This window comes from Bos indicus x Bos taurus, chromosome X (assembly GCF_003369695.1).
Source record: "Bos indicus x Bos taurus breed Angus x Brahman F1 hybrid chromosome X, Bos_hybrid_MaternalHap_v2.0, whole genome shotgun sequence".
Taxonomy (NCBI): Eukaryota; Metazoa; Chordata; class Mammalia; order Artiodactyla; family Bovidae; genus Bos; species Bos indicus x Bos taurus.
The window spans coordinates 35,568,170-35,595,546 of record NC_040105.1 but is presented as its reverse complement, the minus strand read 5'-3'; the positions used below and the strand labels follow the sequence as shown (position 1 = coordinate 35,595,546).

Genomic DNA, 27,377 nt, shown 5'->3' with positions numbered 1-27,377 from the left:
ACCGTGAACTTCCAGATGTTCAAGCTGGTTTTGGAAAAGCAGAGGAACCAGAGATCAAATTGCCAACATCTGATGGATCATCAAAAAAGAAAGAGAGTTCCAGAAAAACATCTATTTCTGCTTTATTGACTATGCCAAAGCCTGTAACTGTGTGGATCACAATAAACTGTGGAAAATTCTTCAAGAGATGGGAATACCAGACCACCTGACCTGCCTCTTGAGAAATCTGTATGCAGGTTAGGAAGCAACGGTTAGAACTGGACATGGAACAACAGACTGGTTCCAAATAGGAAAAGGAGTACGTTAAGGCTGTATATTGTCACCCTGCTTATTTAACTTAAATGCAGAGTACATCGTGAGAAACGCTGGGCTGGAAGAAGCACAAGCTGGAATCAAGATTGCTGGGATAAATATCAATAACCTCAGATATGCAGATGATACCACCCTTATGGCAGAAAGTGAAGAAGAACTAAAGAGCCTCTTGATGAAAGTGAAAGAGGAGAGTAAAAAAGTTGGCTTAAAGCTCAACATTCAGAAAACTAAGATCATGGCATCTAGTCCCATCACTTCATGGCAAATGGATGGGGAAACGGTGGAAACAGTGACAGACTTTATTTTGGGGGGCTCCAAAATCACTGCAGATGGTGACTGCAGCCATGAAATTAAAAGACGCTTACTCCTTGGAAGAAAAGTTATGACCAACCTAGACAGCATATTAAAAAGCAGAGACATTAGTTTTCCAACAAAGGTCCATCTAGTCAAAGCTTTGGTTTTTCCAGTAGTCGTGTATGCATGTGAAAGTTGGACCATAAAGAAAGCTGAGTGCAGAAGAATTGATTCTTTTGAACTGTTGTTGGAGAAGATTCTTGAGAGTCCCTTGGAGTGCAAGGAGATCCAACCTGTCCATCCTAAAGGAGACCAGTCCTGAGTGTTCATTGGAGGAATGACACTGAAGCTGAACCTGACTACTTGGCCACCTGATGTGAAGAACTGACTCATTGGAAAAGAGCCTGATGCTGGGAAAGATTCAAGGCAGGAGGAGAAGGGGACAACAGAGGATGAGATGGTTGGATGGTATCATTAACTCAATGGACGTGGGTTTGGGTGAACTCCGGGAGCTGGTGATGGACAGGGAGGCCTGGCGTGCTGCGGTCCAATCAGTCGCAAAGAGTCGGACACACCTGAGCAACTGAACTGAACTGAACAGAAAAGAATGGATATTTGTGATTTGAAACATCTGGAATTAATTTATTCTAAGGAAGGGATTTTTAGAAACAAATAGTAACACAGACTAAGATCAGAGTTGGTCAGAACTGAAGACCATCTCTGTCATGATGGAACTTTCTCTAATAGAATTCCTTGTGAAAAATCCTTTTACCAACCATCTGGTCAAAGGTTTGAATTCCCACCACGAGATATGTGTTTTTCATTGGTTAGGTAAACATAAGGCAGAAGAATATTTTTGATTATAAATTAGTAGCTTGGAAGTTAAATATTAACACCTAGGCAAGGGAACACTCATTAATGATCAACTAGGGTATGATGAAAGATCACAAGGGCTTGGGAAACCAGGAGATAGCTTGATATTGCTTTCAAAGGGAACGTGGTTACAGATGTCAGTATTAGCTAAGGACTCCTGGCATTAGAGAAATGATCCAGAGGGAAGGGAAAAAGTAAACTAATCAGGAACTACAATCCACTAAGTATAGCATAAAACACTCTTCTCTCATTAATATTCTAAAGTTGTATGATCTCTTTCAGAATACTCCCATTGAATGCAATTCCAGTAACAGGAAAATAGAAAACATATATTAATTGCACTGCTTTATTCCTTTCCAAAAATGTAAATAAAATTCATCCAAAGATTATCTCCTCAATTTCATTAACAGACTTGGAACACTAAAACTACTAAGAGATGTCCATAATCTATGAAAATGGTTCCCAACTTTTATGCTGCAAATGCTCACATTTGTTTTAAAAAAAATGAACTAAGGGATTTCTGTATGTGCTCTAATAGTAAATCAAAATAAGTAAATAAATTTTACTTCAAAATGTTACTGAATGTAGAGTAACTTTTGGCACTATGCTTTCTCAAAAATGGAGTAAAACGTAAGTACTCTCATGTAGAGGGTTCAGTAAATGGTTTAAATGTGTTTCATAGTCACCTAACACTTATCTCTTTTATCTAACTAAAGCCCCTTAAAGGCAAAGACCACCACACAGCACATAAATACTCGGAGTTGTGCCTGCATACATGGGCAGATGGATGGATGGAGTGACTGACATCTGTATTCAAGATCTAGCTGAGCTAAAAGACCCCACGAGCATAATATCCAATCTCAAATTATCATAGGTTGGGGTTACTGGAAGAAGACAGTTTGGGGTTTAAGAGGTTTATTAGGATCAGCATCTGTATAAGAAAGGGGAAGGAAGCAGGCTGGAGACAAGAATAAGTTCCAGGGCTGCAGGGTGTGGAGAACAGGATGCTGTAGAACAGCTATGCAGGCCTGATGAGGCGTTGGCCAACTGGGCAGGGAGTTCTAGACTGCCCTTCACAGCTTCTAGTTTTAGGCTGAAATGCCTGGCCCTCTAAACCTGTCTTGATCAATCAGTAAGTAGATGCCAACTGGTGGGGTGCAACCCAGGCCAAGTAGTACCAAGAAGTTAAGACAGATTCTGTAGAAGCTGACAAATGGAGGCTGTCAGCTAATCTCACTTCACTCCTTAAAGGGGCACTAGGAGGTGTAGTTCCATGTTTTCCCGTTTGTTTTTTTTCCTTTCTTTTTTTTGGCCATGCAGCTTGCAGGATCTTAGTTCCTAAACTAGGCATTGAACCCATGCCCCTGGCATTGGAAGCTCAGTTTTCTAACCACTGGACCACCAGGGAATTTCCAATGCAGTTTGATCTTGATTTCTAAATCAGAAAACTCCAACAGGTGAGACAATCACCTGGTATAGCAAGCTGTACAAATTGCTAACCTAAAACTCTTGGTGTATTTTATGACAGAACAGATACACGTAGGCCAACACATAATTTAAGCAGCCCTGTTTAAGTAAGGAAAGACTGAGTGATCAGTCAAGGACTTCATTTCCCCTAAATCTATAAAGCCCTCTGGAGAGCACAGAACTTTTGAGGTTTTCATTGGAATTCTATTGACTATAAATGGGAAATGCACTTCTCATTCAATTTTCCTCATGCCTAGCATTTATTTGTTAGTATGAACTCTCTGTATATATCACATGTCACAAATCTTCAGCAATAGCTACTATTCAAATATCTAATAAGCAAGGGGATACAGTATGGTATTTAAAGTTATGGTTTTCCCTGGCAGCTCAGATGGTGAAGAGTCTGCCTGCAATGCCAGAGACCCAAGTTTGAACCCTGGGTCAGAAAGATCCCCTGGAGAAGGGAATGGCAAGCCACTCTGGTATTCTTGCCTGGAGAATTCCATGGACAGAGGAGCCTGGCAGGTTACATACAGTCCATGCGGTCACAGAGTCAGACACAGCTGAGCAACTAACATTTGCCTTGGCATGACCTGGAAGGATACAGATACAAGAGATTTCTGAGGCATCAGTGGTATTGTGTTTTCTGACCAGAGTGGTAAATACAAGAAGGTTTACTTTACAATGATTTTTTAAAATATTAGTTTTACATACTTTGATCTGTATTATTTCACTAAGAAAAAAAAAAAAAAACTTCAAAACAGGACAATTAATTGAAAAAGCAACTTTTAAACCAAATGCCTTCAAATTGATACTGCTGGGGTAGTTGAAAGTTATCACCATGTAATTATCACCTCCACTGAGTACACATTTTGAAGAGACTGGAAATTTCCTTGCAAATGTAGAATCAATGCTGGCAGTTAAGAATTGGGAATTTAGCACAAATATCTCCCCATGCTACCCCCAAGCTATGATTATAAAGGGCAAAGACAGTAAGAAGCAACCTTTAGCTGTCAAGAGACAAAACCCCCAACTGCCATACCATGAAGTATCTGAACAAACTTCTTTTTATTAGTAACAGATCAGTATACAATTATTGGTATCCTTCTTTGAAACAATCTGAAGTGTTGAATGGACAAACCTAGAAGTTAGGGTATGTTTAAAAACAAATCCAAGGATTTAATACCAACAAAAAGGATGGACATATCTGGGCAGCAAAAGGAAAATTCAGGAAAGTTGGGACCCACATGCATTCTTGCCACCCTCTTCCACACAGACCCTACTAAAACAACTACCCAGACTGCAGGGCACGAGAGTCAGAGCCCTGTGGGTCTTGTGAAACTTCTGGTAAAGAAGGCCAAATATGCAATTGCCTGAATGGGCCTGACTGTATGAAATGCAATTAGAACACCAAGAAGGGTTTATAAAGCATAAAAAGTTAAAATTTAATAAAATTGTCAAAGTACTGAAAAGGAGAAAGTGTCATTATGACTTGGAGTAGAGCCTGCTATCACCCAGAGGCCATCCTCTTCATCCAAGAAATGGAGACCCCTTCCCAAGTATCAGCAGGACGCACTGCCACACAGGAAGCTACACGTGCACGTACCCAAGCCCACGGGACTAAGTTTGTGTCAGTGACAGATTAACAAAGGTAATGAGCTCTGGTTCATCTCCTTAAAAGCTTTTGTCTTATACTCTCTTCATTCTATTCCATTAGCCTTGAAATGACTACAGCAGGAAGCCACCTCAGAAACCAGGAGTCAAAAATGATAGAGTTGGCCCATAAGCCCCAGATTGCCTTCTGACTCCATTCTATTGTATGACATATACAGGGGAAAACCCCACAATTAATATGTATAATATTATGTTATCTTAAAACTAATATATCTACATATGTATATTCGTGCATACACATATACATACATAGATAAGAATTACATATATTTGTATAGCCAAAGGTAATACATGAGAAGATATCAAAATTTTAACACATGATGTGACTGTGTAAAATTGAAAGGTGGAGAAGTTAAGCTATTAATGGTATTTTTAACTTTTTTATTGTGAATTGTTATAATGAGCAGGAATTCCATTTTGTTATTTAAATGCCTGATATTCTATGAATAAAGTAAATGTTGCAATCAAACATTATATTCCTGTTAAGGTAGTTCCATGATAAATCAATTCATATTTACAAATAGTTGAAGAACTGAGTAGTCAGACAGGGTATGAGGAAGAAAAGATGGAGAGGACTCTGTCAACTGCATCCAACTTCCAGAAGTCCTGAAAAGATCAACAACTGGGCAAGTGCTCACAGTCACTAAGGGAGAGACAAAGGGCAAACACTGGAGCTTCTTCCAAAATTAAAAATCTCTAAGCAGGGCAGAGGCTCTCCAACCGTCACTGACTCCAAAGCGAAGGGAGAGGGGAGGTGGAGAAGAAAAAGGAAAAAAAGAGCAAAAATCACATCATCTATGGTTAACTTTTACTCTGCAACCCAGTGTTAAAAGCAGTATAATTTTAATAATCTGAGATGACATGGTAAGTATTACCTTGGAAGTTTGGGGCTTTTGCAATTTCTATACAAATTTTAAATATCACCATTTGCCACAAGTGGATAACAAACAAATCATAATTAAGAATATTTTCCTGTTTATCAGTTCAGTTCACTCAGTCAGTCATGTCAGACTCTTTGCAACCCCATGAACCACAGAACGCCAGGCCTCTCTGTCCATCACCAACTCCCAGAGATTACCCAAACTCATGTCCATCAAGTTGGTAATGCCATCCAAACATCTCATCCTCTGTCGTCCCCTTCTCCTCCTGCCTTCAATCTTTCCCAGCCTGTTTATGGTTTATTATAATACCCTGGTTTATTTTAAAATAAATAATACCCTGGCTATTTATCAATCAATCAATTCAGTCGCCCATTCAAGTCCGACCCTTTGTGACCCCACGCACTGTGGCACGCCATGCCTCCCTGTCCATCACCAACTCCCGGAGTCCACCCAAACCCAGGTCCATTGAGTCGGTGATGCCATCCAACCATCTCATCCTTTGTCGTCCCCTTCTCCTCCTGCCCTCAATCTTTCCCAGCATCAGGGTCTTTTCCAATGAGTCAGCTCTTCACATCAGGTGGCCAAAGTATTGGAGTTTCAGCTTCAACATCAGTCCTTCCAATGAACACCCAGGACTGACCTCCTTTAGGATGGACTGGCTGGACCTCCTTGCAGTCCAAGGGACTCTCAAGAGTCTTCTCCAACACCACAGTTCAAAATCATCAATTCTTAGGTGTCAGCTTTCTTTATAGTCCAACTCTCACATCCATACATGACCACTGGAAAAACCATAGCCTTGACTAGACGGACCTTTGTTGACAAAGTAATATCTCTGCTTTTTAATATGCTGTCTAGGTTGGTCATAGCTTTCCTTCCAAGGAGTAAGCGTCTTTTAATTTCATGGCTGCAATCACCATCTGCAGTGATTTTGGAGCCCAGAAAAATAACGTCAGCCACTGTTTCCCCATCTATTAATACCTATGTTTTAGCTAAATATAAGCAAACATTCTACTTTACCAATGAGACTCTGTTATAATCCTATGATTTGATTTAATAGATCTATCATGAAAATAACATTCTTCATAGAATTTAGGTGTCATTATAAACAGCCTTCTTTAAGATTAGGTCAAGCAATAAGGAACAAATGATTATCTCAGGACAAAGCATGGCTCCTTATAAATTTTTACTCCCCCAACCCTGTTTCCTGTCTATTCTATTTACACACACATCATGAAGAAAGGTGGACAAATACATGGTGTCATGCATAACCTAGCCCCCAAAACACAACAAATAAAGTTTAGGGCAATATTTCAACACTGCTTTCATCTTCATCTGTTAGATGATTACTGAAATCCTCTTGAAATTTCCAACTACTTGCCTTTCAGCCACCACAACGCTAAAACTCTAGGTGGTTCCCTGGCTGCCGGGAGCCAGCACAGGAGATCCCACCCATGACAAGGTCATGCAGAGGAGACCTGACGGGCAAGGTGGATCAGGACTCAAGGGACTCCCTGGACCTGCTCCAGCATCTACCCCGAAACCAAAGTCTGTCTGTCTACTGTTTACTATATTATGCCTTTCATCAACTCTTCTGACATTAACCGGGGGCTATCCCCGATCACCTTTCCCTGAAGAAAATCAATTTAGGGCTCTAATTATTCCTGTAAGGCTACCAGGCATGAAAGGAGTATTTCAATTCAAACACTTCTGTTGGCATTCTAACTTGCTTGGCAAGTTTATCCATACTCTTACAACTAATGCACATGATTGCTCACAACTTCCCAACCATGAAAGGTGCTGGAAGCCAAAGCATTCTAAAAGTCCTAATGAGCATAGACCCCTTTGAGGGGTGAAAAATTATTAGATAGTACTAATGAAGGATTTCATTGTTGAGCCAACGCTTGCCGCCAAGTCTCCACATCCCTTACCCATGGTGTGCCTGGGAGTGTATTACATAATATAGTTGGAATGTAGGAAAAATAAGTAATAGCCTTGACATTAGCAACATAAGACCTTGAGTTAATAAGTTCTTTCTTTGTTGTAACCCACTATACCTTTGCTCCATGAAATGTAACTTTATTTAGTATTTTCTGAGGGTGATGCAGATTGGAAAAATAAAGAAAAAACACTTTAAGGGAAATAACAAGTCTTCTGGTTTACCAACCTTTATCAGAAAAGGGTCATAAAATGTCAACAGGCCTCTGGGCCAGAAGATAATGTACATAACTTAAGACCCTTGTTTATGAAAAGGTATGCAGAAAATGTCTTGGTTTCGATAAAGGTAAAACTGATGGAATGTTGAGCTGACTCTGCATGACCCTGCATATTTCATTTCTGGAAATGTGTAACTCAGGGTATAAAAGCTCCTTTTGAAAATAAAGCTGCAGACCCTGTTCCACCTAAGCTTAGTCTCCCCTTGTCATTCTTTCTTTCTCTCTCTCTCTCTTTTCAGGCTGATCCCCTGAAGCGCAGAGGCCCTCTGAGTTCACTTTCCTGCCCAGGCTTCTAAGACCCTCTCAAGAAAGCACTCTGCGTTTTCACCCCATCGAGAGGGCACTTGTGGCCTCCGTGAACAGAGCAAGTCCTGTGTCTGGGGCTTTATTGGCTTTCTGTGTAAACCAAGGAATATCAGCCTCTTTCTCTCTCCTTTACTCTCTCGCCGATGCCGTTCATCCTGAGGGTATCCCTGGATCCTGCTGGGGCTGGACCCCAGCACCTGACCATGGGCAGCAGGTTTATGCTAAGAATGGAGTCTCCAAAAGGTGAACACACACATTCTAAATACTGCTCTTGTTAATCCATAAGAGGAGCTCTGAATACCTCAAAAGCTGCTTCTACTTAACTGATAGTGTCTCTTAAAGGTTTGTGAATCACTTTCTATATGTATTTTAAATATGCATCTACAGCCTTATTTTAAATATCCAAATATCCCAGAAAAGCACAGAAAGAGTAGATATGAATTCACACTATGGTTACTAAGGTGGCCCTGCCAAACTGAATGCATTAATGCTTCACAAGCCTCTAGGTCTGACTCATTCTCTGCTGGTCTCCTCTATGTAATGCAGATTCCTACTCTTTTGAGAAGAGTAATGTGTCTGGAAAAGGTATAATAATAATACTTTTTAAAATACTAGCAACCAACCCAAAGTTGCCAAATACATCTTACACAAATACCAAATTATTCATTGAGTAAACAATAATTAGAATCAGATCTCATTATTCCTCATTTCCTGTTTATTATACTGAATGCTTTCAAAAATACATAATTTCAATATAAGTTACTGTCAATGCTCTATTACTTTAATGAGGTAAGCATAACTAGTTTTATTACACATCAAAAATATTTTTTAACCCATAATAAGACTGATGAAATTCTACTGTACATAGAGAGAGTTGATATAATTAAGAGCTGTATGTTCTCAGTTTTAAACAACAGGTCTGCACATTTTAAAATATATTTCTTCACCAGCAAAATGTTAAATACATTTGGAATTAACACTACGTGGTTCGTCTCTAAAGTTAGACTGAAATAACTAACATATATCAATGAATAAGGGAGAAATTACAGTTTAGCATTTAGACTCTTATTAATGCATTAATTTATCTATATATGCAAATCCTTATTACACTTGTTTTAATGTCAAAGATACATATAACCCAGTACCTTTAAATCTGTATCATGAAACAAATGATCGTGACTAATTTTTTTTAAGAAAAAGCCAAGAATTTTGCTAAATCATATCTTGTTCATGATTAAGAAAACAACAAATTTGTGTTGGTTTCAAGTGAACAACTAAATCAGGCATTACTCAGAAGTTTGTCTGCCAAGAAATACATAGAGCAGACACTTCTGTGGCAGCTTTAGAGCTAGGACCACTGAACTTTCTGAACACCAGCCAACAGGGAATGTGCTGGAACCCGGCTCCTGCTGTCGTTAAAACCACATTAATTATGTTCTTTGGAAAGACAATCACGTTTCATATGAAAATAGGGATGATCTTCAAAATGTTCATTTTTTAATATCAATGAACCATACAATCTAAAAGGGAGGTGTATGTTAATACGTTGTTTAAGGGACTGACAATGAGCTTGCTTGATTGTAATGTAAATGCCTCACATTAAATTGTTGACTGTTGAGGCATTCCCTTTGAAGACATCCATTTGGAATAAATAAACTGCCATCCTCCCAAGAGATGCAGAGCCAGGCTGCTGCAACCATGAAATTCTTCTTCTTAGAAAGTTCTGGTTGACCTAGATAACCGACCAGACAGACCACTAGTTTTTCCTCTCCTGAGCTTTAGTTTCCGCACTTATGTTTTAAATTCATCAATGAAGAGTGAATGTGCAAAACCCTAGGTGTCCCACCCGAGATCCTAATAAAGGCAGAACTCAGGCCTTTGCTCAATTGTTTCCCATCTCCACCTACCCCCCACCTCAATGCATGGCCCTAGGCAAGCCAGGTACACTCTATGAGTAAAAGACCTTGTTTTTTCAAAGTTCCCTGATGGCTGTTGCTGAGGTATATCTTAGGACCACAAGAAGAACCAAAAAGGCATGTCCAGGCACAATATTGGTTCTGAAAGAGGAAATGTCTGTGGGGGCTTCCATAAGTACTAAGGGACCAGGTGAGTGCCTCCAGCATTCCTAGCCAATAGTATCATTATTGACACACTGAGACGGACCCAAAACAAAATACTACCAGATGCTTAGAACTCTGACTATGACAGCATTTAGTTCTTTAGTTATTAGGTCCTGACTGGCTCCAAGGTCCAGTAGGAGTTATCAGGGCAGGCCAGGTATAGGGCATGAGTACTCAGGACAGTGCCTGGTTACCAACCAGCCAAAAATTGTTTCAACATTTTATATACTGGTGAGGATATACAAGCTGACTAGTAGTCTTAATTTCAGTTCAACCTCATTTACCAAATATCCCTGTGTCATTCCTAATGTATATTCCTGAATGGCCTCTCATTTAAAACAAAACCTGTGGTTTAACTTATATTAAAACATCAAAATCTTCCTATTCATGTAATCAATTATACATCACTATATGATGTATCATAACTCAATTTTATTCAGTATTCTTACTAAACTATTCAGTAAACTTACTTACTAAGACCATGTTACAGCAATAAAGTCCTAGAACTTGAAAAGTTAAAGGGAAACAAAGTTGTGTGATAGCGATAACAAGACTTGATCTCAAAATGTTGGTTCTCTCACTCTACAAATGGGTGAAGGTCTAAAAGATAAACATAGTAGTACTTCGACTTCCTCCACTATGAATTTGGCATTATACTTTACAATATAGGTATCTTAAGTAGGTTAAGTTAAATAATGTATTAGTAAACGAAACCAAACTTACTCTAAAAGAAAGATGGGTATTTTTCTAAAGATCTCACAACATTACCATTTTCTAGTGGTAATTTTATTTCCTGATAAATGTTGAAGTGTTCCACTGTTTAATCTTTCTAAATAGGATTTTCCTTTATTCATTCTTTTTAGATCCAGTGGTTCACAAGCTTTACTGTGCACATGAATGACCTGGACACACACACACACACACACACACACACACACACACACACACACCCATCCACTCCCGATTTCTTAGATCTGGAGTGGACCTGACGTTCTGGCTCGCAAACAACCTCAGTTTCTCCTCAGCATCAAATGGGAAACTGGTACACTTGCCACTTGCAAGCCCCATTCAAGACTGAAATAAATCAGTAACTCTTGGGAGGAGGTTCAGAAACTGTTTTAACAAATCCTGCAAGTGAGGCAAATGCAGGGTAATGTTTGACAACCTAGAGCAAGGGTTCTCAATTGTGGCTTCCAAATAGAACCACATGGGGGTGAGAGAGTTAATTCTTAGGTAAGGCTGATAAGAAGTCAGGGTCCCTGAGGAGGAGAAAGGGGTCTGGGGCTCTCAAGGAGGAGAAAAGGACAAACTTTTTTTCCTACATTTCTTTGTCCTAGTCACATAAGACATTATTTTCTTTAAGCTCAGAGCTAATGATTACACAACAAAACTCATCTTGCTCAAGGGTATGCTTTTCCTTAAGCTCTGTACTGATTATATAACAATAACCTATCTTGCTAAAGGATACATTTCTCCTTATTAACAAGAACCTTCTGACTAATCTTGTTATCTTATGATGTAGGAGTGGGTCTGGTAAGAGCTTTCTATTGTTAATTCTAATCTTGTTAATCTAAGATGTATGTTGTGGGAGTGGGTCTGGTAAAAGTATATAATGCCTTGATTAGACTAGCAAGGGGGACACTCTTGTTACTCAGAAGCTTTCTCTGCCCTTTTTCACTATAATAAAACTTCTGCCACATGAAAGCTCTGAATAATCAAGCCTGGTCCCTTGTCACAAAGCTAAGTCTTATTCTTCGGAGATCACAAATCCAACACGGTTAACCATAAGCTATCAGGAAGCTTTTAAACTTACAATGCTTAGGCCACCTTCCAGAAAAATTATATTATAATCTCTGAATTAGAAGGAGGCTAAAGGCCCAGCAGCAAAGAATCTGCCTGCAATGCAGAAGACACAGGTTCCATCCCTGGGTAGTGAAGATCCCTTGGAGAAGGAAATGGCAATCCACTTCAGTATTCCTGCCTGGAGAATCCCATGGACAGAAGAGCCTGGCAGGCTACAGTCCATGGGGTCATGAAAAGTTGGACACAACTGAGAATTCACACATAGGCAGTTTTTAAAACTCCTAAGGTGATTCTGGTGTTCAGACAAAAGGACCACTTTCTAGAAGAAAACAGCTGATATCTGAATAGCACATTCACATATCTTTTTGATAAATAAGCCATTTAGATTTCTTTTATTCATTTTCAGGGACTCATGTTAGCTCTCTTACAGAAGAGCTGAAATGTTTTCCTTTGCTCTGCTGCTGCTAAGTCGCTTCAGTCGTGTCTGACTTTGTGGGACCCCATAGACGGAAGCCCACCAGGTGCCCCCATCCCTGGGATTCTCCAGGCAAGAACACTGGAGTGGGTTGCCATTACCTTCTCCAATGCATGAAGGTGAAAAGAGAAAGTGAAGTCATTCTGTCGTGTCTGACTCTTATGGAATGCAGCCTACCAGGCTTCTCCATCCATGGGAGCAAGAGTACTGGAGTGGGGTGCCATTGCCTTCTCCGTTCCTTTGCTCTAAAGTTATTCAACTTAAATTTGGGTACTAAAAACTGATGGAAGATATACTCAGTTTTGAGCATGATGAATATGTTAAATATTTAGGAGATTAAAAAATGTATGGAGAACCTTTGGCCACCTGATGCAAAGAGCAGACTCACTGGGAAAGACCCAGGTGCTGGGAAAGATTGAGGACAGGGGGAGAAGGGGGCGACAGAGGATGATATGGTTGGAAGGCAGCATTGACTCAATGGACATAAGTCTGAGCAAACTCCAGGAGATAGTGAAGGACAGGGAAGCCTGGTGTGCTGCAGTCCATGGGGTCGCAATTGGACATGACTGAGCAACAAAACAATAACAATAACTAATGTTTGCCATTTTAGTAATGAGGCACTGCTAACTCAGGTTAACTTCCTGGTTATTGGAAACATGCAGTTGAAATTAATTATTGATTTTACAAAAGTAAACATCCTATATTTGGGGTTAATCATAAGAAAATATCAAATTGTTTTCGGAATTCTTCAGTTCAGTGAGACCCCATGAGTCGCAGCACACCATGCCTCCCTGTCCATCACCAACAACCAGAGTCCACCCAAACACATGTCCATTCAGTTGGGGATGTCATACAACCATCTCATCCTCTGTCGTCCCCTTCTCCTCCTGCCCCCAATCCCTCCCAGCATCAGAGTATTTTCCAATGAGTCAACTCTTCACATAAGCTGGCCAAAGTACTGGAGTTTCAGCTTTAGTATCATTTCTTCCAAAGAGCACCCAGGGCTGATCTCCTTTAGAATGCATCTCCTTGCAGTCCAAGGAACTCTCAAGAGTCTTCTCCAACACCACAGTTCAATGGCATCAATTCTTTGGTGCTCAGCTTTCTTCACTGTCCAACTCTCACATCCGTACATGACCACTGGAAAAACCATAGCCTTGACTAGATGGATCTTTGTTGGCAAAGTAATGTCTCTCCTTTTAAATGTGCTATCTAAGTTGGTCATAACTTTCCTTCCAAGGCATAAGCGTCTTTCAATTGCATGGCTACAGTCACAATCTGCAGTGATTTTGGAGCCCCCAAAAATAAAGTCTGACACTGTTTCTACTGTTTCCCCATCTATTTCCCATGAAGTGATGGGACCAGATACCATCATCTTCGTTTTCTGAATGTTGAGCTTTAAGCCAACTTTCTCACTCTCCTCTTTCACTTTCATCAAGAGGCTTCTTAGTTCCTCTTCACTTTCTGCCATAAGGGTGGTGTCATCTGCACATTTGAAGTTATTGATATTTCTTCCGGAAATCTTGATTCCAGCTTGTGCTTCTTCCAGACCAGTGCTTCTCATGATGTACTCTGCATATAAGTTAAATAAGGAAGGTGACAATATACAGCCTTGATGTACTCCTTTCCCTGTTTGGAACCAGTATGTTGTTCCATGTCCAGTTCTAATTGTTACTTCCTGACCTGCATACAGATTTCTCAAGAGGCAGGTCAGGTGGTCTGGTATTCCCATCTCTTTCAGAATTTTCCACAGCTTATTGTGATCCACACAGTCAAAGGCTTTGGCATAGTCAATAAAGCAGAAATAGATGTTTTTCTGGAACTCTGTGGTTTTTCCATGATCCAGTGGATGTTGGCAATTTGATCTCTGGTTCCTCTGCCTTTTCTAAACCCAGCTTGAACATCTGGAAGTTCACAATTCATGTATTGCTGAAGCCTGGCTTGGAGAATTTTGAGCATTACATTACTAGCGTGTGAGATGAGTGCAATTGTGTGGTAGTTTGAACATTCTTTGGCATTGCCTTTCTTTGGGATTGGAATGAAAACTGACCTTTTCCAGTCCTGTGGCCACTGCTGAGTTTTCCAAATTTGCTGGCATATTGAGTGCAGCACTTTCAGAGCATCATCTTTTAGCATTTGAAATAGCTCAACTGGAATTCCATCACCTCCACTAGCTTTGTTCATAGTGACACTTTCTAAGGCCCACTTGACTTCACATTCCAGGATGTCTGGCTCTAGGTCAGTGATCACACCATCATGATTATCTGGGTCATGAAGATCTTTTTTGTACAGATCTTCTGTGTATTCTTGCCACCTCTTCTTAATATCTTCTGCTTCTGTTGGGTCCATACCGTTTCTGTCCTTTATCGAGCCCATCTTTGCATGAAATATTCCCTTGGTGTCTCTAATTTTCTTGAAGAGATCTTTAGTCTTTCCCATTCTGTTGTTTTCCTCTATTTCTTTGCATTGATCACTGAGGAAGGCTTTCTTATCTCTTCTTGCTATTCTTTGGAACTCTGCATTCAGATGCTTATATTTTTCCTTTTCTCCTTTGCTTTTCGCTTCTCTTCTTTTCAGAGCTATTTGTAACGCCTCCTCAGACAGCCATTTTGCTTTTTTGCATTTCTTTTCCATGGGGATGGTCTTGATCCCTGTCTCCTGTACAATGTCACGAACCTCATTCCATAGTTCATCAGGCACTCTATCTATCAGATCTAGGCCCTTAAATCTACTTCTCACTTCCACTGTATAATCATAAGGGATTTGATTCAGGTCATACCTGAATGGTCTAGTGGTTTTCCCTACTTCTTCAATTTAAGTCTGAATTTGGCAATAAGGATTTCATGATCTGAGCCACAGTCAGCTCCTGGTCTTGTTTTTGCTGACTGTATAGAGCTTCTCCATCCCTGGCTGTGAAGAATATAATCAATCTGATTTTGGTGTTGACCATCTGGTGATGTCCATGTGTAGAGTCTTCTCTTGTGTTGTTGGAAGAGGGTGTTTGCTATGACCAGTGCATACCAGTGCATTCTCTTGGCAAACCTCTATTAGCCTTTGCCCTGCTTCATTCTGTATTCCAAGGCCAAATTTGCCTGTTACTCCAGGTGTTTCTTAACTTCCTACTTTTGCATTCCAGTCCCCTATAATGAAAAGGACATCTTTTTTGGGTGTTAGTTCTAAAAGGTCTTGTGGGTCTTCATAGAACTGTTCAACTTCAGCTTCTTCAGCATTACTGGTTGGGCCATAGACTTGGATTCCTGTTATATTGAATGGTTTGCCTTGGAAACGAACAGAGATCATTCTGTTGTTTTTGAGACTGCATCCAAGTACTGCATTTCGGACTCTTTTGTTGACCATGATGGCTACTCCTTTTATTCTAAGGGATTCCTGCCCACACTAGTAGATATAATGGTCATCTGAGTTAAATTCACCCATTCCAGTCCATTTTAGTTCCCTGATTCCTAGAATGTCAATGTTCACTCTTGCCATCTCTTGTTTGACCACTTCGAATTTGCCTTGATTCATGGACCTGACATTCCAGGTTCCTATGCAATATTGCTCCTTACAACATCGGACCTTGCTTCTATCACCAGTCACATCCACAGCTGGGTATTGTTTTTGCTTTGGCTCCATCCCTTCATTCTTTCTGGAGTTATTTCTCCATTGATCTCCAGTAGCATATTGGGCACCTACTGACCTGGGGAGTTCCTCTTTCAGTATCCTATCATTTTGCCTTTTCATACTGTTCATGGGTTTCTCAAGGCAAGAATACTCAAGTGGTTTGCCATTTCCTTCTCCAGTAGACCACATTCTGTCAGACCTCTCCACCATGACCTGCCTGTCTTGAGTGGTCCCACACAGCATGGCTTAGTTTCATTGAGTTAGACAAGGCTGTGGTCTGTGTGATTAGATTGACTAGTTTTCTGTGATTATGGTTTCAGTGTGTCTGCCCTCTGATGCCCTCTCGCAACACCTACCATCTTACTTGGGTTTCTCTTACCTTGGTGTGGGCTTCCCTGGTAGCTCAGAGGTTAAAGCGTCTGCCTGGAACGTTGGAGACCTGGGTTCAATCCCTGGGTTGGGAAGATCCCCTGGAGAAGGAAATGGCAACCTACCCCAGTACTTTTGCCTGGAGAATCCCATGAAGGGAGGAGCCTGGTAGGCTACAGTCCATGGGGTCGCAAAGAGTCGGATACGACTGAGCAACTTCACTTTATTCACTTTGGAATTCTTAGTATTTCTATAAAATTAATCACCCAAAGCCATACCTTTCATTCTATGTTTAGTATGAAGTATCATTTAGTGGACTTATAAAGCAAGAGCAAGTGGTTACACTTCATCCTCATAATTACAAACTCCTTCAGTGTATAATGTTTTCTTCTCCTCAATCTGGAGTGGAAAGCACAGTGCAAAATAGGGGATTACACCATTCTGGCATTTCTTAATCCATTCTATCTCTGTGTGAATTCCCAAATAAGATACATTTTTAAACACTGGAAGAAAGAATTCTGAAATACAATATAAATCATTTGTATATTATCCAAAGACTCCCTCACCCTCATGAGAGCTGAACTCCTGTCTCTCTACTACCCACCCCCCGCCTCCCACACAGACACCCTTCTTCCCCTCTTGCTGTATGTCTGCTGACGATTTATCTGTTACCCAAGGGTGAATCCAGATCAGATCAGATCAGTCGCTCAGTCGTGTCCGACTCTTTGTGACCCCATGAATCGCAGCATGCCAGGCCTCCCTGTCCATCACCAACTCCCGGAGTTCACTCAGACTCATGTCCATCAAGTCAGTGATGCCATCCAGCCATCTCATCCTCTGTCATTCCCTTCTCCTCTTGCCCCCAATCCCTCCCAGCATCAGAGTCTTTTCCAATGAGTCAACTCTTCGCATGAGGTGGCCGAAGTACTGGAGTTTCAGCTTTAGCATCATTCCTTCCAAAGAAATCCCAGGGCTGATCTCCTTCACAATGGACTGGTTGGATCTCCTTGCAGTCCAAGGGACTCTCAAGAGTCTTCTCCAACACCACAGTTCAAAAGCATCAATTCTTCGGCGCTCAGCCTTCTTCACAGTCCAACTCTCACATCCATACATGACCACAGGAAAAACCATAGCCTTGACTAGATGAACCTTTGTTGGCAAAGTAATGTCTCTGCTTTTGAATATGCTATCTAGGTTGGTCATAACTTTCCTTCCAAGGAGTAAGCGTCTTTTAATTTCATGGCTGCAGTCACCATCTGTAGTGATTTTGGAGCCCAGAAAAATAAAGTCTGACACTGTTTCCACTGTTTCTCTGTCTATTTCCCATAAAGTGATGGGACCAGATGCCATGATCTTCATTTTCTGAATGTTGATCTTCGTTTTCTGAATGTTCAGCTTCAAGCCAACTTTTTCACTCTCCACTTTCACCTTCATCAAGAGGCTTTTTAGTTCCTGTTCACTTTCTTTTTTTTTTTTTTCCCTCTTCACTTTCTGCCATAAGGGTGGTGTCATCTGCATATCTGAGGTTATTGATATTTCTCCTGGCAATCTTGATTCCAGCTTGTGTTTCTTCCAGTCCAGCGTTTCTCATGATGTACTCCGCATATAAGTTAAATAAACAGGGTGACAATATACAGCCTTGATGTACTCCTTTTCCTATTTGGAACCAGTCTGTTGTTCCATGTCCAGTTCTAACTGTTGCTTCCTGACCTGCATACAAATTTCTCAAGAGGCAGGTCAGGTGGTCTGGTATTCCCATCTCTTGAAGAATTTTCCACAGTTTATTGTGATCCACACAGTCAAAGGCTTTGGCATATTCAATAAAGCAGAAATAGATGTTTTTTTATAAATAGGGTAAATCCAATTACTGTCTTAATAGAAGAAATGCAATCACTCTCAACGGGCTTTCCTGATAGCTCACCTGGTAAAGAATACACCTGCAATGCAGGAGACCCCAGTTCAATTCCTGGGTCCAGAAGATCTGTTGGAGAAGGTATAGGTTACCCACTCCAGTATTATTGGACTTCCCTGGTGACTTAAGACGGTAAAGAATCTGCCCACAATTCAAGAGAGCTGGGTTCGATCCCTGGGTTGGGAAGATACCCTGGAGAAGGGAATGGCTACCCACTCCAGTATTCTGGCCTGGAAAATTCCATGGATTGTATAGTCCATGGGGTTGTAAAGAGTCAGACACAACTGAGCAACTTTCACTCACTCACACAATCACCCTCTTATCTCTGAAGCAGGCACTGAGATCATTCTGTAAATGTAAACTACTGATTTTAAATGAAATGCCAAGTCTTTACTTAGTTACACACTACCAACAGGGACTGTTCTGAGTGCCTTATAAGTATTTTTTCATTAAATTTTCATATCACCATCTGGTCAAATATCATATCCTCAGAGATGCCTTATCTGTCTAACACATGAAGGTATCCTTTACTCTCTATCTCATTAAACTCATATGATTTCCTTATTAAACTGTGATACTATTTATCAATTTTTGTCTTCTCTGTTACAATAGAAGCTCCATGAATTCTGGAGCATTGTTCTGACCCCACCACCAGAAGAAAGACAGGTGTACTTTTGTCACTTTGTAAATACTGAATGAATGAATGGAAAAAAAAAAAAAACCCACTTGAGAAACAAGAAGCCTTTTCATGAACAAAGAGAATAAAATAAATATATAGGAAGCTCAAGTTTTCGGTGGTACAGAATGACTGACTGACCTCATCACTGTTCAAAAGTATGGCTACTGCATTCTTTCACTGGTTACTGTGCAATGGCTCCTCATTTCATTCAGGGTAAAGGTCCAAATCCTTACCATTCACCTCAAAGGCCCTACAGGATCCAGTACTGCTGTGTTACTTCTCCAGTCCTTTCTCCTAAACTCCTCACCCCTTGTTCATTCTACTCAGGTTGCCTCCTTGTAAGCACCCACCTTAAAGATCTTGCACCAGCCATTCCCTTGATCTGAAAGGATATTCCCAGGTATCTTTCTAACCCCAATCAGTCCTTCAAATCTCTCCTTAGATCCTCTCCTCTTAGGGGAAGCTCTCCTTATCATCTTATTTATCACACTGAGACTTACTCATTCCCTCTCTGGCCTTCCCTGTGAACTTACCCTGCACTTATTCTTTTTCCTATGCCCTCCATCAATTATCACACACTTACCCTTTATCACAGACTTACTCTTTAGTAGGATTACTGTTTACTGTCTCTTTTCCCCCTGCCAAACTCTAAGCTCCACAAGACAGGGATCATGCTGTGATTTCTGACATAACCCCTATTGCTTAAATGGTGCCTGGTAGGTATCTGGTACATGGTACACATTCAATAAATATTTAAATTAAGGAGTGAATGACTAAATCTTTACTCACAATGTCAGACTGCTAATTGCTAATACTGTTAAAGATATCTGGGTGACTGAATTTCACAATGATTGTTCAAGACCACCCTTGACATTGGGTTGTGCAAACTGAACACCTGGACGTTTTTATTTTCCAGTTCCAAATTAAACGTTTATAACTTATCCAAAGTAGGTGTTATTATACACTTATTATGATTTCTAAAAGTGTATCTTCCCCTTAGTTATTTTATATTGATGAATTCATTTTAAAGAGATTTAGAGGCCACCTGCAGACATTTTAGAAGTTCACTAACCTTACAATACAACAAACACCCCCCATTCAAGGAGGATTATTTCTCAGAATGCTTTCCACAACTCTTATCTACGTAAAGAAATTTCTGTTTTTCAATTCAGGGGATATGTGCTGATTAATCTCCTAATTCTAGAGAGTATAGCTTATTTAAGACTTTTAGCTCAAAATGTACTTAATATAATTATAAACTAAACTCCTCAGTACCTAAAGGCAATACAGAAACTAAATTGTTAAGTTCAGGAAGAAAAACAGAAAACATAATCTAAATACTCAATAAGCCATTTTACTTACATAATTAATAGAATTATATATATTTCTTCATTCTCTCTCACAAACATATACACACACAGCCCTACATTGCTACTTCATATGTCAAAAGTAAAAATAAGGAAAGTCAGAAAGTAAAAAACATTTATGAGCACATGATAAAGATATTAACCTAAAATAGACATTAATTCAAATAGCGGCAAGGAAAGGAACTGTATTTTACTAGTGGGTTCCTTGACTCCCTCAAAAACCACTCTTTATAACATATAAGTAACTAAAGTAACTAAACATGGACACAAAAATCCAATATAAAACTATAAACTTCTAAATAACACATATTTGTTCAATAATAAGCACATGCTTTTTTTGTAGGAAAAGAAAATATTTCAATTTTTACAAGGAATGTGTTTTTCATTTTGAAATTTTATTTTTGTGAAATGTACAGTTTCAAAAGAACATACTTTAGCTGTTGTTTTGATACTGGGTTTCAATTTGACATACTGATTTGAAGTCTTTTGCAAACACTATTAATTTAAAATATCTAAAATAGTTACATGAAATCTTGTCAGTACCCATATATAATAAATTTATTTTTATGTAAATATCTTCTGTAGGGTTGTTTACTGATGGTAGTTGTAAAACAGGCCTCTTCAGTGAAACTATAAACTTTCACTTTATTCATGCTATAACTATGGAGACAATTTACGGACTTTTGCCTCATCAATAAATTAACACATCAATAGAAATAAATGAATGATATCATAAATTTCATTGAGCAAACTTGAATTACTATCATTACTAATCATCAAACATGGAATATTCATTAACATATTCTATTCAATGGATATTTCTTTATCAATTCCCTAATTCAGGAGCATATAGACTTTTTAAGACCTGTAACTCAAAATGCACTTTTAATTATTAACTAAATTTCTTGGTACTTAAGGGCAAAATAGAAACTAAAATGCGATTTACTTAAAAACAACATAATTATATATAGGTACTTATAAGACAGGTGTGTGCATGTGCCTGTGTTTGTGTGTGTGTGTGTGTGTGTGTGTGTGTGTGTGTTTATGAGAGAGCGAGAGAATGATGCAAAGGAATAGAATAAGAGGAAACTGCAAAGTTTCAATTTCTTATTCTTTGTAAAGTTTATATATGACATACAACAGTGCTACTCTCAAAAAAGAATACCTACCATAAAAACTTCTATACAATTCTATACAGTCAAAGTGGTATTAAAACAAGGTGACTGAGTACATGATCATTGGTAACAGAAATCTGCTTCAAATTCCTGGCTCTTCTGCCTCACATATGAGTGAGCTTTAGCAAGTTATATCACACTATAGGCCTTATATCTCTTTTGTAAAAAAGAGATGCAGATCTAAAAACATCCACATCTCAGGGCTGTTGTGTGGATTCCATGACATCTAGCCTATGACCTGGGATATGACCTGTGTTAATTGATGGCTGCTGAAAGATGGATTAAATAAAGGACAGAAATGGAAGGGACCTAATAGAGGCAAAAGATACTAAGAAGAGATGGCAAGAATACACAGAAGAACTGTACAAAAAAGATCTTCCCTACACAGATAATCACGATGGTGTGATCATTCACCTAGAGCCAGACATCCTGGAATGTGAAGTCAAGTGGGCCTTAGAAAGCATCACTACGAACAAAGCTAGTGGAGGTGATGGAATTCCAGTTGAGCTATTTCAAATCCTGAAAGATGATACTGTGAAAGTGCTGCACTCAATATATCAGCAAATTGGGAAAACTCAGCAGTGGCCACAGGACTGGAAAAGGTCAGTTTTCATTCCAATTCCAAAGAAAGGCAATGCCAAAGAATGCTCAAACTAACACACAGTTGTACTCATCTCACATGCTAGTAATGCTCAAAATTCTCCAAGCCAGGCTTCAGCAATATGTGAACCGTGAACTTCCTGATGTTCAAGCTGGTTTTAGAAAAGGCAGAGGAACCAGAGATCAAATTGCCAACATCCGCTGGATCATGGAAAAAGCAAGAGAGTTCCAGAAAAACATCTATTTCTACTTTAATGACTATGCCAAAGCCTTTGACTGTGTGGATCACAATAAACTGTGGAAAATTCTTCAAGAGATGGGAACACCAGACCATCTGACCTGTCTCTTGAGAAATCTGTATGCAGGTCAGGAAGCAACAGTTAGAACTGGACATGGAACAACAGACTGGTTCCAAATAGGAAAAGGAGTACGTCAAGGCTGTATATTGTCACCCTGTTTATTTAACTTATATGCAGGGTACATCATGAGAAATGCTGGACTGGAAGAAGCACAAGCTGGAATCAAGATTGCCAGGAGAAATATCAATAACCTCAAATATGCAGATGACACCACCCTTATGGCAGAAAGTGAAGAGGAACTAAAAAGCCTCTTGATGAAAGTGAAAGAGGAGAGTGAAAAAGTTGGTTTAAAGCTCAACATTCAGAAAACTAAGATCATGGCCATCCGGTCTCATCACTTCATGGCAAATCGAGGGGGAAACAGTAGCTGAGTATTTTGGGAGGCTGCAAAATCACTACAGATGGTGACTACAGCTATGAAATTAAAAGATGCTTACTCCTTGGAAGGAAAGTTATGACCAACCTAGACAGCATATTAAAAAGCAGAGACATTACTTTGTCAACAAAGGTCCATCTAGTCAAAGCTATGGGTTTTCCAGTGGTCATGTATGGATGTGAGAGTTGGACTACAAAGAAAGCTGAGCACTGAAGAATTGATGCTTTTGAACTGTGGTGTTGGAGAAGACTTTTGACAGTCCCTTGGACTGCAAGGAGATCCAACCAGTCCATCATTGGACACCAATGATACCAAACCAGTCAATCCTAAAGGAAATCAGTCCTGAATGTTCATTGGTAGGACTGATATTGAAGCTGAAACTCCAATACTTTGGCCCCTGATGTGAAGAGCTGACTCATTTGAAAAGACCATGATGCTGGGAAAGATTGAAGGCAGGAGAAGGGTTCAACAGAGGATAAGATGGTTGGATGGCATCACCGACTCAATGGACATGAGTTTGGGTAAACTCCAAGAGTTGGTGATGTACAGGGAGGCCTGGCAGGCTGCAGTCCATGTGATCGCAAAGAGTCAGACACAACTGAGCAACTGAACTGAACTGAATGATGAAAAGCAATAAAAGAACCAAAAGAATCAAATCTATTTCAAACAGTCAGAGGTGAAAGGGAGGCTCTTGAGGAAGTTCTTACTGGAAGACATAATTTATCTGAATAGAATCAAAAATACATAGTGAGAGAAAGGCAAAGACAGCTTTAGAGAGTTAAGAAGAGAATGAAGAGCTGATCATATGCACTATGGGAAACCAGATAAGAAGTTAACAGGGCACTAATAAAAGGATTTGCCAGTATTAAGGTTCCAGGGAATGTTTCTTTGTATATGGAAAACGCTTTTATAGCCCATGTATGATTTTCAAAATTTCTAAATTAGTTTTCAAAGCTCTACCTTATCTCAAACCCGCTGAAGGTTGAAATGGAGTTTAAGGTAAGGGAAGAAGGGTGGGGAAATCTAGTGGAGAGTAAATGAGTCTCAAGGCTGAAAGGAAACATACAACACAAAAAGACAAGAAAATCATCATCTTCAAATATATGACTCTCCTCTTTCTAGTGGCTGTTTTCAGGTCTCCTAACATCTTGTTTGCTGACTAGACATCAACACAGTGTAACAGTGAAACCTATGCATACCTCTCTTAGAGGCAGTTGTACCACTGTCCAAGACGCCATCTAGTTCACACAGCATTTATTGAAACTCTTTCCTTCCTCACCCTGTGAATGTGGTCTGAGCCTTCATTACCTTTAAGGCATTCATGGAGAAGTTATTCATGATTTTTATTAGTGAGTTCAAAGGTACACATTACTTAATGCTTTTGGCAAAGTGCAAATTTGTGGACTAGAGCAAAGTAAAGTTAAACTTCTATGAACAAGGTCAGCAACATACAAAAAGACAGAAGTATCCCAGGATGGAGGCACAGAGTTCAGTTCTTGATAGAAGTCTAAAGCAATGCCATTAAAAGAAGCTGTTGTTGTTGTTGTTGTTGTTTAAATGTCAAGAAAAGATGGATTGCTAGCATTAAAAGAGAAAAATAGTCTGAGAGGTATAATTTAGGTAATTTTATCCATCAACATATGTGAGAAAGGGACGTAGAAGCTGGAGCTCAGAACTCCATGAGCCAGGTCCTGGATCCGGCCACGCTTTTCCTTGGATGCAACATTTCAGTACATCTGTATCTCACCCTTCTAATTCTTAATGCAGGAATCAATCCTTTGACTATGAATATACTATATAATGACGTCACTAAAAGTTAATAAATTATCACATGGAGTACATACTCATTTTTAGTATACAATTCACTCTACACCATGAACTTTTTTTTTTTTTTTTTTAACACACGTCATTGCTCTATACATTCACCACTTGCTATCTGGCAAGTCAAATCATCTCAAGGTATAATGTAAAAGTGAAATTTCTAGTCCTACATCTTAAGAAATCTAGAAACATGGCTTAACCAGGTGTATTTTAATTTCCTGAACCTGTCAAAGAAACATGTAACAAAATCATATTGTCTGGAAACTTGTTACGCTGATGTTTCTCATTTTCATTAAATACCTACCTAGCATTTCCTTTGTGCCAATTCCTGTACAATAACACAATAATAATTAACTCAATGAGTTTCTCATTATTAGAGAACAGACAGGTTCTGCTATGATCCCCATTTTACAGATGAGAGAACCAAGGGGCTAGGAAGATTACCTAACTTCACCAAAGTTAACAGAGCCAGGACTCAAATGCAGGCAGCCGAGCCCCAGAGTATATGCTGGAAGCCACTATCATGCTGTTTCTCATGAAAGCAACATTGCATTTGGAACTTAAAAAAAAAGGTTTATGTCCAAAGTCATTATTTTAGATGTCTTTTTTAACATTTTATAATAGCATAGAATATAAACCTATTATTCTTCACTGTCAGATACAAAGGAATCTACATTTAAATATCTTACCAGTTATTTTTGCTATCGCAGAAAAGAACCTTGGTGAAAAATGACACAGGTTTAGATGACTTGAAGCTGAGACGGCAGGTGAGAGCAGCATTAATTCCAATGGAAGAGCCCACAATGACTCTGTCTTTTGGAAAATTCACAGAAAGAAGTTGAATCTCATTACCATCAAGAAGCTTTGCTGGGGATAAGTGGACACTTAAAGTTGAATCCCTGTTTAAAATTTAAAAAAAAATTAGCTGAAAGTATGTGCAAGTAATTGGGTTTAAATGTGCTTTCTTCTGTTTTTTGAATCATTAGAAAAATTAAAACAAATATTTACAATAACATGCCCAACTCCTAAATATGTTTTTATATCATCTCTCATTTTCTGGTCACAATATAAGTAAAATTGATAATATGGTAATCTGCATGAGATGATGAAAAACTCATTTTGTCCTCTCAGGATTAAAAAACAGGGTTTAAATACCTGATCAAGTACAATGTGTTTTTAGTCACAGCCATGATAAAAACAGTATTGTCTTAAATATGTCCTAACAAAAATTTACTAAAAATCATCCCTTTAAAAGCTAAAGCTTTATTGGATGTAGACTAAGGATTACTAACAAATACATATACACATACCTATTTTTAATCTGCATACAGTTAAGCACTGTACATATGACATGAATATTTTTCAATCATTACTATTAAAATATTCTATTAATACTTGATGTTCACATACTTCATTATATACTATATACTATACATTTCATTATATACTATATGTACTATATACTATACTAAGACTATATACTAATCCCAATTATACTATACTAATATGTACTATACTATATATACTAATATACTATATAGTATACTATACACTATATTTCATTATTTACTATAATTCAGCCAGTTTAAAAGTGTTTGTGATTTTTAATAGCATAGTATATAGTACCCACTTCTTTTTTTAAGGTTTATTTATTTATAGCTATGTTTGGTCTTGGTTGCTGTGTGGGCTTTCTCTAGGTGTGAAGAGTGGGAGCCACTCTCTAGTTGAGGTGTGTGGGCTTCTCATTGTGGTGGTTTCTCTTGTTGCAGAGCATGTGCTCTGGGTGCACAGGCTTCAACAACTGCAGCCCGTGGGTTCTAGTGCACTGGCTCAGTAGTTTGTGGCACATGGGCTTAACTGCTCTGCGGCATGTGGGATCTTCCAGCACCAGGGATCAAACCAGCATCCTGTATATTACAAGGTGAATTCTTTACCACTGGACCACCAGGGAAGCCCTATTCAGTTCAGTTCAGTTGCTCAGTCGTGTCCAACTCTTTGCGACCCCATGAACTGCAGCACGCCAGGCCTCCTGTCCATCACCAACTCCCAGAGTTCACCCAAACCCATGTCCATCGAGTTGGTGATGCCATACAACCATCTCATCCTTTGTCTCCTCTTCTCCTCCTGCCCTCAATCTTTCCCAGCATCAGGGTCTTTTCAAATGAGTCAGCTCTTCATATCAGGTGGCCTAATGGAGTTTCAGCTTCAACATCAGTTGTTCCAATGAACACCCAGTGCTGATATCCTTTAGGATGGACTGGTTGGATCTCCTTGCAGTCCAAGGGACTTGCAAGAGTCTTCTCCAACACCACAGTTCAAAAGCATCAATTCTTCGGTGCTCAGCTTTCTTTATAGTCCAACTCTCACATCCATACATGACCACTGGAAAAACCATAGCCTTGACTAGACGGACCTTTGTTGACAAAGTAATGTATGCTTTTTAATATGCTGTCTAGGCTGGTTATAACTTTCCTTCCAAGGAGTAAGCGTCTTTTAATTTCATGGCTACAATCACCATCTGTATATTGCAAGGTGAATTCTTAACTACTGGACCACCAGGGAAGCCCTATTATTCACTTCTAATTTTAATTCATACTTGATAACTTTTAGCTGTCAATAAATATTTCACTGTATTACTTTGCTTTATTATATATGCAGGTTTGTATAGCAAATAAGACAT

General features: G+C 39.3%; 1 protein-coding gene across 2 annotated transcripts in view; it reads right to left on the bottom strand.

Moving 5' to 3' along the window:
• The window catches only part of CFAP47 (cilia and flagella associated protein 47), a 504,014-nt gene that overhangs the window by 344,591 nt on the left and 132,046 nt on the right, over positions 1-27,377 (bottom strand). For both annotated transcript variants that reach the window (XM_027534335.1, XM_027534336.1), the window contains exon 26: positions 25,387-25,596. In XM_027534335.1, the coding sequence (XP_027390136.1) occupies positions 25,387-25,596 (210 nt within the window). The remainder of the gene's footprint in view (positions 1-25,386; positions 25,597-27,377) is intronic.